This window comes from Protomyctophum parallelum, assembly GCF_964188405.1.
Source record: "Protomyctophum parallelum genome assembly, chromosome: 20".
Lineage (NCBI taxonomy): Eukaryota > Metazoa > Chordata > Actinopteri > Myctophiformes > Myctophidae > Protomyctophum > Protomyctophum parallelum.
This window is the reverse complement of record NC_139718.1, coordinates 43,651,319-43,665,834: the sequence shown is the minus strand read 5'-3', so window position 1 is coordinate 43,665,834 and position 14,516 is coordinate 43,651,319. Positions and strand designations below refer to the sequence as shown.

The 14,516-nt window shown below is 40.9% G+C and overlaps 3 protein-coding genes across 4 annotated transcripts in view; 1 reads left to right on the top strand and 2 right to left on the bottom strand.

The window, feature by feature from the left end:
* maco1b (macoilin 1b) overlaps window positions 1-462 on the bottom strand; it is a 35,308-nt gene extending 34,846 nt beyond the window's left edge. For both annotated transcript variants that reach the window (XM_083792691.1, XM_083792692.1), the window contains exon 1: window positions 81-462. In XM_083792691.1, the coding sequence (XP_083648817.1) occupies window positions 81-160 (80 nt within the window). In that variant the 5' untranslated portion in view covers window positions 161-462. The remainder of the gene's footprint in view (window positions 1-80) is intronic.
* Window positions 463-1,965: 1,503 nt separating this feature from the next.
* Window positions 1,966-9,275, top strand: rhd (Rh blood group, D antigen; the record flags this gene model as incomplete). Its single annotated transcript, XM_083791880.1, is given in 11 exon segments — window positions 1,966-2,113; window positions 2,583-2,772; window positions 3,212-3,362; window positions 4,595-4,696; window positions 4,700-4,742; window positions 5,349-5,521; window positions 6,750-6,887; window positions 7,225-7,352; window positions 7,999-8,078; window positions 8,266-8,339; window positions 8,984-9,275. Coding segments are annotated over 11 exon segments (1,254 nt in total). The 3' UTR covers window positions 9,011-9,275.
* A 136-nt stretch (window positions 9,276-9,411) lies between these two features.
* Window positions 9,412-14,497, bottom strand: tmem50a (transmembrane protein 50A). Its single transcript, XM_083791881.1, has 7 exons — window positions 14,396-14,497; window positions 13,382-13,485; window positions 11,882-11,994; window positions 10,902-10,969; window positions 10,634-10,726; window positions 10,414-10,474; window positions 9,412-10,284 (listed from the first exon to the last, which is right to left on the bottom strand). Exons 2-7 carry the CDS (start codon window positions 13,481-13,483, stop codon window positions 10,239-10,241), a joined length of 483 nt encoding a protein of 160 aa, XP_083648007.1. The 5' UTR covers window positions 13,484-13,485; window positions 14,396-14,497; the 3' UTR covers window positions 9,412-10,238.
* Between the last annotated feature and the right edge of the window lie 19 nt (window positions 14,498-14,516).

The following is a 14,516-nucleotide window of genomic DNA, read 5'->3' as shown; positions in this document are numbered from 1 at the left end:
CCAGGCCGGGCCGGTGGGCCAGGCCAGGCCGGGGGTCTCCCTCTCTCCTCCCCGGGCTCCCTCCCCCGCTTCGCCGTTACCTGCCGTAGATGCCCTCGGTGATTCGGTTCCGTTTTAACGGCCGTCGGAGTTTGCTGCAGTCCGCATTGCGCCGCTTCATCCTCCTCCCCTTCGCAACGCTGCCCTCTGAATAATACCCTGCACACAGTGCACAGTAATCTGATCCAGTTTCCCTGCCGTGGTGCGTGTCCTCCCAGCCAGGAACAAACAAACAGATATGTAATATATAATATATGTATGATGATGATGATATAGTAATAAATGAAGTGGGGTGGGTGGGGGGGCCGGGGCTGCTTCTTCTTCTTCTTCTTCTGCTTGGGATAAATGTCGCTGCTGTTATTGTTATTATTTTTTTTCGTCCCCCCGCCGCCAGCAAACAAAGAAATAAATAAAGGGGGACTCTCTCTCCCTCCCTCTCTCTCTCTTTCTCTCTGCGTGTGTGTGTGCAGGATGGATCCTCCTCTTTCCCTCTCGGCGCAGCCTCACTGAGGACGCGCTGTGTGTGAGCTTGCAGATCTGTTCTTTTTCCGCCGCGCCACACCGTCGTACGGTCGAGGGGTGAACACCACCGGCGTGTCGTCGTGCATGATTGACGGACGAGCGCGCGGGCGCTGGCCAATCGGACGGGGTTTTTCCACTTTGATGGTCGCGCGCAGGAGCCAGTCGTGTCCGAGAGGGGGCGGGAGGGGAAAACACGACGAGCTGCTCGTCGACCAATCAGCTCCTTTGTGGACAACTCGGGCATTGCTCTTTTGTCCAATGGTGGGCCGCAGGGGGCGGGCTAATGTTGTTTGTGCTGTTTATTCCTATTTGCAGAAAATAATATAAAATAATATGCAGATTCTTTTTGGGTTGGATGAAAAAACAAAACAGCTTAAATCGAATTAGATATCTGGAATCTGGATGTATTGTATGTGTGGCTATTATATGGTGTGTGTGTGTGTGTGTGTGTGTGTGTGTGTGTGTGTGTGTGTGTGTGTGTGTGTGTGTGTGTGTGTGTGTGTGTGTGTGTGTGTGTGTGTGCGCGCGCGCGCGTGCGCGTGTGTGTGCGTGCGTGAGGAGAGCAGGATCTTTAACATATTATTTATACATTTTATTTACACATTTGGGCATGATTGGGAAATATGTATAATGAGGATATAGATCTATTTACAATAAGTATATTCAATAGGCCTACCTATTGAAAATATTATTATTAGGCTAATAATAATAATATGTTCTGTTAAATGGCCAAAGCCAGCATGGAAAGAGAGGGTTCAGGGTTAAATGGTGCATTTATATAGCACCTGTATCCAAGGCGCTTTACATAGATTAGATTAGATTGTGCATTACATTCATACACCGATTGCAACGGAAGCCATGTAAGGTACCAACCACCACATTGGGAGCAATTTGGGGTTCAGTGTCTTGCCCAAGAACACTTCGACATGTAGACAGGAGGAGCTGGGATTCGAACCGCCGACCCACAGATCATTGGATGACCTGCTCTACCTCCTGAGCCACAGTCAGGTTGAGTACAACTGCATCAGTGCATCAACTAATGATAATAATAATAATAATAATAATAATAATAATAATAATAATAATAATAATAATAATAATAATAATAATAATAATAATTTATGTATTTATTTTTACATTGACCATGACCAAATTCTTACCGTAAGAAAAGTGTAAAATGAAGCAGTTAAAGCTACAATCCATGACTTACATTTTTAAAACTAATGAAATGATGATGGATTCTTTTTCTCTCTCTCTTCCAGTTCCATAGAGTTCTGGTTCGTAACAATGTCTTGTATTTCTGGCAGCAACAGGATCAGATAAGAGCAGGCCTTGCAGTGGGTTGTGCCCCCTTTTTCAAAGGACTTCGTTGTGAGAAACTGTGTCGAAAAGTACATTTATGTCATGGCTCCTCAGTATGCACCAAGTCTGCGTTCACGTCTGGCTCCCATCCTCTTGTTTCTGCAGACGGGATTCATTGTGATATACGCCTTTTGCGCTGAGCTCGAGCACATCGACAAGAAAGATGAGACTTTCAGCGACCTTTACCCAGGTGAGAAGAAGTTTAGAGGAATTGGTAAGATAGAGCTAACAAATTGTAGGCCTATGAATTGTTTTTATTATTGATAATTAGCTGGGTTTTTCTTGTGTCCTACATCCTTTTGACAGATATAAACACATGTATGCAATTTTGGCAATAGAAACATCAATTAATCAATCCAAAAACATTATCTGGTGCATCTATAGTGAGATCCTCAGTGTCAGTCCTTCACTCAATAAGCATTTCACATTCTGAATTAAATGGAGTCTTTACGGGGAGGGGCCGCTGTTTGCTGTTTGCTGATGATAAGCTTGTGGTCGTGGTTGTGGACTTGGACACTTTGAGAGGAGAGTCATCAAAGGCCCCAGTTGAAATGGATAAGGCTTTCCAAGCGTCTTTTCTATAGCAGTCCGAGCCAACGTTTAAATGATAGAACTGTTCCATTAACTATACCTATTTTGTCTGTGTTTGTGACTCCCAGTGTTCCAGGATGTGAACGTGGCAGTGATTTTAGGTTTTGGGTTCCTTGGCACGTTTCTGGTGAGGTATGGCTTCAGCAGCTCCGGGTTCAACCTCCTTGTGGCGGTCATAGCCACGCAGTGGGCAGTGGTCCTCAACGGCCTGCAGTCCTGGTCCTCCCTCAGGGGAAAGTTCACCGTCGGTCTGAGAAGGTATACGGATATTGTCCAAAAAACAAGCATGAAAAACTGGATCAAATATTCAAATATATACGTAGGGTAGGCCTACCTATATTGTTGGACCTAACTGGGCTCCTTTTTAGATCCACCTGTGCTCAACTTTAATGACACACACAGACACAATACTGTAAGTACATGTCTGAATAATTACAGACATAGTATTTATCATGTAATACTAATTACATGATAAGTAAACTAGTGGTTCTAGTTTAGTTCATGTCAATGACCACCAAATGGATATATATTTGGCCGTGGACAAAGAGTTTGTGACAGGGATCCCCCATAAGAGAAGGCTGTTGAAGATAAAACATTTGGAAATGATTCCAAAATGACCACTACTTTTCTTGATTTATCAAGATTTTTCAAAAATAGCAGATTTACAAGCTCACACGCTCCCTGTGTTTCTCCATAGCTTGGTTGTTGCAGAGATATGCACCGCTTCCGCCCTCATTTCGATGGGCGCGGTGCTTGGTAAGACCAACCCCGTGCAGCTTCTGCTTGTTGCACTGCTAGAGGTGTCAGGGTTCATCATCAATGGATGGCTCCTCCAGGGCTTCCTGAAGGTGAGAGCTTCCTGTTCTCGTTTCTGCACCTTCTTCATGGTAAATGGTGCATTAATATAGCGCCTTTATCCAAGGCGCATTACATATATCGTGCATTACATGCACCCATTCACACACATTCATACACCGATGGCGGCGGAAACCATGCAAGGCACCAACCAACACATCAGGAGCAATTAGGGGTTCAGTGTCTTGCTCAAGGACACTTGTCACAATGATTACATAATCGCCGTTATTTGAGGTGATTGCAATACATTTTTTGCATAATCTGCAATCATTTCCATGTCGGAAAATGTATTTTTTCCCCCAAAAAATAGCTAAGCTTGTAGATAGGCCTAAACAATTTCTGCTATTTTGTAATTTTTTTGGAAAATAAAAAGATTATTAAAAAAAAGTGATTTCTTTGTATATTTAAGTGATTTCTTCGTATATTTAACTTATTTGTCATATCTTCCCTGCGCAATTTGTGATTACGATGCCCAAAAGGCAAACAGAAATACAAATTGTATCATTCCAATGTTCAATGCAAAAAAAAAAACACAATTAAATTGTTCATCGCAATTCTTTGTGAGACAATTAATCGTCAACTTCAATTTGTAATCATGACATTTATTATCATTATTATCACACAGGTAAAATCCTCAGTGTTCATTATACATTTGTGACGAGTGAAGAGCGCTTTACGGTCTAATAATGTCACTGTGTGGACAGTCGGCGATGCATGTTCAACGTCAAGCCAAATTCCCCACACATTCTTATGTCCTAGGAAGGACCTATAGGAGAATGACCTATACAGTGCAAGTTTATTGCCTGTCATTGTGTCTGGGAAAAAATATGCCCATATATGGACCAGAGTCTGGACATTCAAATTGCATTTGTTAGGCAACAGACAACAGTTTATGTTGTGTGTGACCACTCAGACCAGAGTGGATGGGTAGAGAGAGAGAGAGAGAGATGGGGAAGGAGGGAGAGAACCAATTCAATAGCCTGGCCAATGCCTTTCTCTGTAAATATACCTATGATACTACTGAGTTTTCGTACGTATCATTATTACGTGAAAACCAATTACACTCTGGCATTGGGTCCTTTAATCCACATCTTTATTACGTCATCATGTATAACTAGCTCTCAATGATGACGTAAAAAATATGTGGACAGCAGCTCCTTTGTATACCAAAATGAATTTAAGTTTACATGAACAAATCTTAGCTGATGATGTTTTGTGACTGTAGCTCCGGCATCTGAACAGCATGATGATGCTTCACGTCTTCGGGTCCTTCTTTGGACTGATGCTGACACGGACCCTGTACCGCAAAGATTCATTGATTGTTGATTGATTTGATTGTTTTGACCGTAAAACAGGATTGTTCTCCATGCTGGGTGTGTACCACCAGACCGGGGAGGCTTTTTTGGGGGGTTGGGGGTAACCACTGACCAGTGTTGATTTCGTCTTCTAAAACTATGTCGAAAAATGTTCGTTTTCACTGACGAACACTAGATAAAAATTAAGCTATGATGACTAAAACTAAGACAAATATATTGACAATTTCGTCAACAAATAAAAACTATACTAAGGGAGGGACTAGTGGAGAAAAGATCCAGTAGAACTAAAATATTTTTTGTTTGTTTGCGCTCTGAAAATAGCAGATGTACGAGCTTGTAGACCGGCTATTTTCAGCATGCAACAAAACGAAAACTTTCCAGACAACTAAAATATGACTAAAACTAGGTAAATCATACTTTGCTGTCAAAATGAACACTGTCGCCAACAGGTGAGCTCGCGTCCCATTAGAATTCAACCCATCTTATTCTTGTACATTATACTTGTGGAGTTCATTAAGAGAAGCTATTAATGCCACCATTTAATATTTCTCTACTCCAGTATTCAAATAATGCTTCTGTGAAAAAAACAATAAACAAAGGGGAAAAAAAGGAAGAAAAAAAAATCATCCCACCTGCTCTGCTGCCTCCACTCGCTCCATGCAGGGACACTGTTTCTGTGGATGTTCTGGCCCAGTTTTAACTCTGCGTTGGTGGAGCTGGACCGTCCTGGAGGGAAGATGGCAGCGGTGTGCAGCACCTACCTGGCCCTGGCGGTCAGCGCACTGACGGCAGCCGCCGTGTCTGTGCTCACAAGCCCCGAAGGACGACTCCACCCGGTATGATCAGAGATTAGTACACTCTATGTTCAATTTATATATCATTCTATTTCAATGGCCCAAAGCTAACATGGAAAGGGCATCAGTCAGAAGTGGTTATTAGTGGGTTGAGCGGATATAGCCTACTACTAGTAGTACTATTATTACTACTAGCACTAATAAAGTGATGTGATGCAATTACACTACTACTAGTACTACTGATAATGATAATAATAAACTTTATAAATAAAGCGCTCGTTTTTTACACAAAACTGAAGTGTGTAAATGTGTAAAATATAAAGAAGCACAGTGAGAAAAACTTCTAATTCTAATCTAATTTGACATTTTAAAAGTGTAATTGCGGCCTTTTGCTAAAGATTTTAAGAAGTGATTTAAAAGATGACTGGTGATTTATGAAGCCCTGAGCTGAGCTCTGTCTACTCTACAGGCTGGTTGTTCCAGAGTCGAGGAGCACCTGGCAGCAAGGAAACGGCCACCAGGTGTCACCCTTTGTCTTCAGCCTCCACTTAGGAACAGCCAGTGTGTTGCATTGGCTCATAAGGGGCCAAATGTGACTCGAGGCCAATTCATTGAAGGGCCATAAAGGCCTATTCATAGTCTGGTTTTTCGGTGGTGAGCTGACCACCGCTCCGGTGGTGAGCTGACCACCGGAGCTGAAATAACGTTGAGCGGTGGTGAGTAAAAACAGAGAGAAGGGCTGGAGCGGTGGCGGCTCGTGACGTCATGTTGTAGTTCGGTGGTCACCTAACCACCGAAAATCCAGACTATGTATGAGCCTTAACTCATTGAGACTTAATGCCTTCTAAATCAGTAGGCTATAGTTCTCACACAAAAATTGCAGATGTAGGCTACAAGCTTGCTTGAGCTTGTATATCTGCTGTTTTTTGAATAGCCAGCGCAAAAATCTAAAATGACTCTGATTTGAATGGTTAGTAGCCTACTAAAACAGGTGGACAACCAGTTTAGGGAAGTTAAAATATTAGTGATTATGTTCTCTTATGTTTCAGTTTGGTGTCATATTAGTGTCATTACAATGCATTTACGGTAGTCTATTGGGTGACTGTGAGTGAGGCTTCAAATTGTGGTTCATATATTTGAAAAAACTCAAAATTCCACTAGAACTCTTCAGAAAAGGTTTGAGGGAGGAGAGGATGACAACACATGTATGACACATTCATATCATTGAGGATTTGGTGATAAATTGTCCATGTCTCCATTTCCCCATCAGGGCCACTTACAGAGGTGCACGCTTGCCGGTGGTGTTGCTATCGGGGTTTCCATGTCTGCGGTTCATCTACCGTGGGTCGCCATGGCAATCGGCTTTGCTGCTGCAGTAATATCAACCCTGGGAATCCGTTACTTAAAGGTTTGGAATCAGGAGACGAACACATTCCCCTGAATTTAATTTATCCGCACCAGCCTGGCATCCCTACATTTTGGGCACATTTGAAAATCAAGTTCGTCATCTTCTTTAAAAAATAGCAGATGTATCACGCTCACGAGGGATTGTAGATCTGCTATGCTTGGTTAAATTACAAGTTGTAATAAAAATAAAAACCCACTCCTGCCACTGTGTGCGACCCAGTACCCTTGTTTTATAAATTATGCTGATGTGAGAGGATAGCGCACCAGAGAAGTCAGAGTGCGGTGGCTATAGAAGAATAGTCGTTGTATATTACAAGTTCACCGCCTGTGTCTCGTAGCTCCACATGCTGCTTGGCTTCGCGTGCCATGACACCTGTGCTGTCCTGTGTACACACGGACTGCCTGGACTGCTGGGATGGCTAGCACATCTCATCCTGCAGCTGGCCGATTCTGAAGACCGGACAACGTAGGAGAATATGTATATATTTATATCTAGACACACCAGTGGTGGAAACAATACTACCATTTTCCCCTTAAAACCCATTTAGACCTGAGTTAAAAACATTCACTTTGAAAGAATACATATTCAAAGATTTGCGCCACATTTTTACGATTTTTCAAAAATAGCAGACCTACAAGCGTAGCGCTCGTATGAGCTTGTAGATCTCCTATTTTTCAATAGCTAAATTATAGCATAATGTTTAAAACACAAAAAGGGGTTCCCGCCCAAAATGGGTTAAGTAAAAACCTGGAATTTAAAATTTACTTGAGTATAAACTAACTATGTATTCTATCAAAATGTATTTAAAGTGCCAAAAGTATCATTATGCAGAAAGTCCCATTTCACATGTATACAAATCATTTGATAATAGATACATGTACAAGCTCAAAATGTGTCGCATCGTGACACATTGTTTGCTTGTAGAGTGGGTATAATCTACAAAGTAATATAGTAGTAGTAGTGTCAAATAATTGTAGTGGAGTAAAATTATCAGAAATACTCCAGTAAAGTAAAAACATCTCAAAATTGTAAATATAGTACTTAGTTACTTTACACACACACACACACACAGATATGATCTGACATAATATAATGCATGTCTTTCTCTCAGGGCAATCCGGTTTGCTGTGTTTCATATTTGCACTCTCCTCATCACCTTAAGTCTAAGTATGACCATGGGAATCCTAACAGGTGAGCTTTTCTTTTCTTTTCTTGTTTGTCATTTTTCAATTAAGAAGGCATGCAGGAAGCATATTACGTTAATATTGTTGTTTTGATGTTTTCACTTGCATGCATTAAAACAAAAGTTTCCGAGAACTCACCTCAGGCAGCGTCACAGCGTGGTTACTAACTGCAGCTCTGTTTTAATATTGTGAAGGGCTTCTACTCAAATGGAACTTCTGGCGACCAACACAAAACAATAAATGTTTTGATGACCAGGCGTTCTGGGAGGTAAATAAAAAGCATTGAGTGGACTGAACATCTGATGATAGAATTGACCCATAAGGTGGCAACGGAAATATCGTAAAACATAGTTGTTAAACTCAGCTGAAAATCAGTGATCTTTTAAATCACTTCAACAACTTCAGTGTTGATTCCTATTTATATTTCATCATATAAAGAACTTTACTGCTTTCAAAGCCTATTACTATTACTACTGGTACTACTGCTATGAGGAGAAATAATGTTCTTGTTCACCATAGCAGTAATAAATAGTAATAATAGTCATTAACACTAGTTCACTAGGAATTACTATTCAATTACTATAATGTAAAAGAAAAACCAGACCCGTCTGAAGTGAGTGTTGCTGTACTGTAATTGTACTGTACTGTACTGTACTGTACTGTACTGTACAAGCCCTCCTACCTGGCCCGTGTGTGTGTCTGTGTGTTTAACTGTGTTAGGCTGCGCAAACAGTGACACTTGGTGGTGAACAAGCGCTATAATGCTATTTTCGTGCTCAGACACAGGGACACAGCCAAACACATAGCCGTCTATAGGAGTGGTTGCAACACTCAAAAGAAATCCAACAATGTAGCAAAAAATCCAACAAAATGTATTGATGACATGATAATCAGCGCTTTCGTGTTTTGCAGTTCCCCCATCTTGCAATGCGGAAGTAAGAAGCAGGTGATGGGAGGCTCACATTGGAAGCAAGCTTTGTATGGAATTGCATACAATTGTTACCTTTCATGAATAGTAATTTCATTTTTATAGTTGATGAGGACAACTATTAATAAACTGTAAGTGTGCAAAAGCCCTTTACACTTTGTTGAACTGTGAAAATAGCAGATTTAAAAGCTTGGAGCGTGTAGCGTTCTTTTGTGATATCGTAGATCTTCCATTTTCACGTTTCATTTTTTTGTGAACATTTTGAAATCTTTGGAAATACAGCAATGGTTATTAAATGTTGCCATGACTTTTGATAATACCTTGTTGTCCGTGTGTGATAGGCACACGTACAGTATTGTAGAAGCATTGCAGATGTATGCCTAGAGGATACACACAAATAATGTAGCACAACTGTCAAACATTCCTTTTATCTCAGTTCAGCAGTACATGTTATATCAACCATCAATACATCTTCATGACTGCCAGGTTGAAGATCCCACACTGTTATCTCAGAGAGAGAAATAAAAACAGCCTCATCCCATATCGTTACATTCAGTAAATATATAATTTTCATACAGTATTATTTATGACACGTTGCTCTCACTGAAAGCTTGTTCTGTTACTGTACCTCAACGACTTAGACAATTCCCATCCAAGCGCGGTTTCAACTGATGAGTAGCATTACTCAGTATTCATTACGCACTACGTATGGACAAAAAAAAGGGTGAACAGTTCACGGTATATGCCAGAGTTGAAACGGGTTGAACTTTTTTTCTGCACAGCGTGTAGAAATGTGTCTATTCAAACGAGGAGCGTGATCCCTGCGGATCCAATCGAGTATGCAGACATACTCTCCATAGGAAAGACTTTTAGACTCCCAAGACTTTTTTGATTTCAAAGATGTAATTATAAACCATTCTAAGCGGATATTACAGATACACTTATTTGGAGTGGTTAACTCTGGACTGAAGAGAGACATACGGCAAGCTATGTCATATTTGGAAAGGTACATAAAAAAAGGAAAGGTGGCTTTCAAGGTATCAATCATGGTAAATTGTGCTTCGGATGTTCTGAATTAAGCCTTTGTACAGCGAGATATATAAATTATAATGTACATATGTTAATCTGAAAGCTAAAAAAATGTCTTTATATATAAACAAACACTAACGCATATTGTCTTATACAATATAGAAAGCAGAGAGTATAACAACGGAAAGGCAAACACACACACAAAGTCCATCACTGCCACAGGTCCTCTGTCCTTCCAAACTTGAACACCAAACCCCTAAAAGGAGAAAAGTGGATGTGCTGTTACATAATATAATGGAGCACCATACAGGTTTTAATTACAGCAACGACTTGCTCAGATATGTCAGATGTGGGTGGGTGGAAAATATAAACGGTTTCAACTTACCCGAAGAAAATGAAAGCATTTTGGAAGAAAATGGCAATACCAGGGTACACGACAGCCTTTTCTGTAAGAGATGTAGAAAGGGATCTGCACATGAAACCTAGCATCACTAGTATGGGGTAAAATTGAGGCGACAACAGCAAAGCTAAAATGAATCACGTAGATTAATTGAATTGAACATTTTAATTGACTATGTAAACTAAAATAGACATGCAGGACTTACGAGGCACTACGAAGCCTCCAAACAGGATCCACATGGAGGCGATGAGAGAGCCGAAAGCCAGCATGAAGCCGATGAACAGCCAAATACGAGCACCTGCACACATACAAACATACAATGCTATAATTATAGGGTTCATTATTGATGCAGTATCCATTCACGTCTACCTAAACACCTCTCATAGCTTATTACATCTAATGTATTCAATGTTAACGTTCCTATATTTGTGCATGAGCTCGACAACAAAGTTGACTGTATTGTAGACAAGTACCTGTCTGCCCGATGCAGCCTTCGCTGTAGCTGTCTCCTCTTACTTGGCCATTCGAAACAGCATTTATCCTAGACAGAAACACAAAAGAACAATTTATACAAAACCATAAAAACGTTATAAGTGACTCTGGTGAAGACAAAGAATGCCTAGATTGTAAATGTACATGCAATTTTCTGACTGTCTATATAAGGGAACAACAAGTTGAGTTACAAAACTCCATGGGACATTGCATTTGATTATAAAATAAAGCTTGAGAGAAGCTGCTACAGTAGTGCGAAGTTAAAAAAGATGGAGATTTTGCATCTGTAGGAGAGCTGTGTTATAAATATACCTTGATTGATTTGCTCTTGAACACCTGAAGCACCCCCTTCTAGTCTAAACAACAGTAACATCATCACTTTGCAACGGTGCGTGTAAATAGCCTAAACATGGTTAACTTGTGGTGTCACGCTGGGAGAGAAACCCAAAATGTAACATTTCAATAACCTTTACACATTCACATTCTACTTAAGGAGGGTGTCAAATCCCAATAATGTTCTCTAAATGCCCAGAAACTAATAATTTCCCGTAAAAAAAATGCACTTGCTTTGGCTCATTCATTTTTCAACCACTCCTCTGGTATCTCTGTCCGCAGCGCATAGCAGGCTAGCAGCTATACACAGAACGAGTTGATGCAAGTCAGTGTCTCTATGCAAAACGGGTAGTTTCTTTTGTATTGTTCTAGCACACCAATCAGCAGTTTATGGGTTTCACCTGGTGTTGTTGTGGCATTCAGTGCGAAAAGGCCATTCACACACATGTCGGGCACAGAGCAGACAGACAGAGAGGCGGTGCTCATAGAGAGCCCAATACACAAATGTGTAGGCTAGGGTACTCAGACTGAATCATGGTGGGTGGTCGGGGGGGGGGACATTTTCACCAGTTGTGCCTTGCCAAAAATAGGGACAGTTAAAGGATATTCATACTGTAAAATGACTCACATGAGAAAGGCCACCGTAGCGATGACTCCGCACGTGTGATAAGCATGATGGAATTGCGTCTCATCCGGATACTTCACCGCTGCGTCGATGATGATCCACCACCCGGTGAAGAACTGAAATGACATGAATGAATCGATGATAGGGGAGGCGGTAGCTCAGGGGTAGAGTGGCTGGATCATGTTAACCGCAAGGTTGCCAGTTCGAACCCGGGCTCCCCCAGAGTTGCTGTCGAAGTGTCCTTGAGCAAGACACTGAACCCCTAATTGCTCCTGATGTGCTGGTTGGTGCCTTGCATGGTTTCCTCCGCCATCGGTGTGTGAATGTAATGCACAATCTCTGTAAAGCGCCTTGGATAAAAGCGCTATATAAATGCACCATTTACCTTTTACGATTTATGTTAATCGACGGTCGTCACTCCAGATACCCCTAGTTTACATGAGGTCAAAACATCTATTGTTTAATGTTTATGCAACATGAAGTAGCATGCCCGGGGAGTGGGACCGCACCCAGTGTATTTGTCACCTGGATACTAGATAGCTATTCATTACCTGAGAACCAGCAAGTTGGAGAACCGACAACTCCATTGTATTGCTAAATGCTTACTGATGTACTCCTCATAATGAAGACTAATTTTGAATTTTATTTACATAAATAAATGTAATAACTTCGTAATACTGTATTGTGCCGAATATAAGACGACCCCCCATGTTTCAAGACTCATTTGTGGAAAAAGGAACATTGAATGTCAAATAGTCTAGTCCCCGATTGTAATACGACCCAGTTTTTTAGGATATTTCCTATTCAGCACAATAGGGTAATTGAATGAATACTATCGTGGACACCCTGTAGTCAACAGGTAAACAAGCAGTCTGAAAACAAACATATTCAGTCTCCACCTCACCCCCAGCTGTCCACTTTGAATCATTTCTTGTCCTATTGTTTCATAGATTATACATTTTCTGTGCTACGGAATTACTAAATGTGTTGTGTTCTTCTTGAGCTATTAATTTTATCTCTTTACCTTTAGCCTCACTGTTTTTATTTAGAAATTCTAGAAATCTCTTAATTTCAGAAAAGCCCTTCTAGATTCCACTTAAACACTATGAAACATGCATTGGATATCTGTTCTCAGACTGTACATGTAAGCACTGTATGTATATCTTTCCCTATCTGAAGTTGAAGCCAGCTCAACTTATTTGTAGAGCACTATTGTAGCTATTGTAGGCCTTTGTAGCAGCTGGCTTCCATTGAAAATGAATAGAATGAGTAGACTGTTGCCAGTGAGAACGTAACATGATTCTCTCTGGATAAGCACACCTGTTAAATTCCCAAATTGTACATCTAAATTGCTGGAATTGGTCACTTAATAAATTACCCTCAAATAGGACTTTGACATGTTGTCAGCACGTTGTATTGATTATTATGATGATTACAAACAATGGCAAACCACCACAGATTATAATTCGGGTAAAATTATAATAATAGAAATTGACAACATACCAGAACTCCAGCTGCTATCGATGCGATGGTGTTTCTCCTCTCGCCCCAGTCCACATTGCACTCACAGTCTCCACACCGTATTCCGTCCAGGAATCCTGACATGACTGATGAAAGAGGACAGAGGCTAGGGTTCAAGTTAAAACACCCGTGGTCTCTGAGGCTAGGGTTCAAGTTACTTAAACACGCTGACTGAGGACGACCTAGAGAGACACACAAAACCCATCTTTCAGGAGGCCAGGGGGGGGGGGGGGGGGGGGAACTCACCTCCCCCATAGAGAGGTGATGGCATTCACTCACTCATACATTGTTTCCCCCCTTGCTACTCTGACCACAATGGAAACAACAAGTCTCCAGGACTTTTTGTGTTATATCCTTCCTTAGGCTTTAGCCCTAAATGTCTGACTGTACCTTTGGTTCGTGATCTTTACATTTCTGTATTAAGTATTCAACCAATCAATAAAAGACAGTATGAAAAAAGATTATGCCAATACTAAAATGTAATATCTGTTGGTCATAGATAATGTAGGTACTTCACCATATTATATATTCCATATTTCAACACCAGCAAATAGAAAATGATAGAAATTAACATGAGACAGCCAAATAAAAACCTGTTTCGATTTTGCTGTATCCTTATGCGTAAATGCGGTGCAATAACGACGCCGATGAAACAATCTCTGGCTTATACACAAACCAACAATCGTGTAAAAATCACAATTTTCATAATAAATAACACCCCTATTGAACTTTCATTTCATACCAAAGCCTTTAAAGTGTTCATCTTGTAAGTGTCACAACAAACGACGAAGTGACGCCTGATAAAAGAGCGCTTTAACGTCGGAGTCTTTTGTTCAGGGCTCTGGCATTAAAAAGCATTTCCTTGGAGGTTCCTTCATGTTGTTGCGTATCGCATCGAATCACGATTTAACTCAAAAGACAACCTCGTTAACAAACTAAAAGGTCCACCTGGACATTAGTACAGTAATGACATTTCATATTGTATGGTAATATTACCTTTTCTGTGCGGTTTTTTGATGTAGACCCCCTGGACGCTCTACTTTGCTTCCGAGAGAGCTCTATTCGGTCAGGCACATGCGCAGTCCATCCACACCCAGTTGATTTTGGGAGGTCTGTT

What these genes read in the sequence shown, in the direction of transcription:
- tmem50a (XM_083791881.1), bottom strand. Translation starts at nt 13,483, where the DNA reads ATGTCAGGATTCCTGGACGGAATACGGTGTGGAGACTGTGAGTGCAAT. An exon ending in TGGAGGCTTCGTAGTGCCTC is followed by an intron (nt 10,475 to 10,633) that starts GTAAGTCCTGCA and finishes CATCTCTTACAG; the next exon opens with AAAAGGCTGTCGTGTACCCT. An exon ending in AATGCTTTCATTTTCTTCGG is followed by an intron (nt 10,285 to 10,413) that starts GTAAGTTGAAAC and finishes TTCTCCTTTTAG; the next exon opens with GGGTTTGGTGTTCAAGTTTG.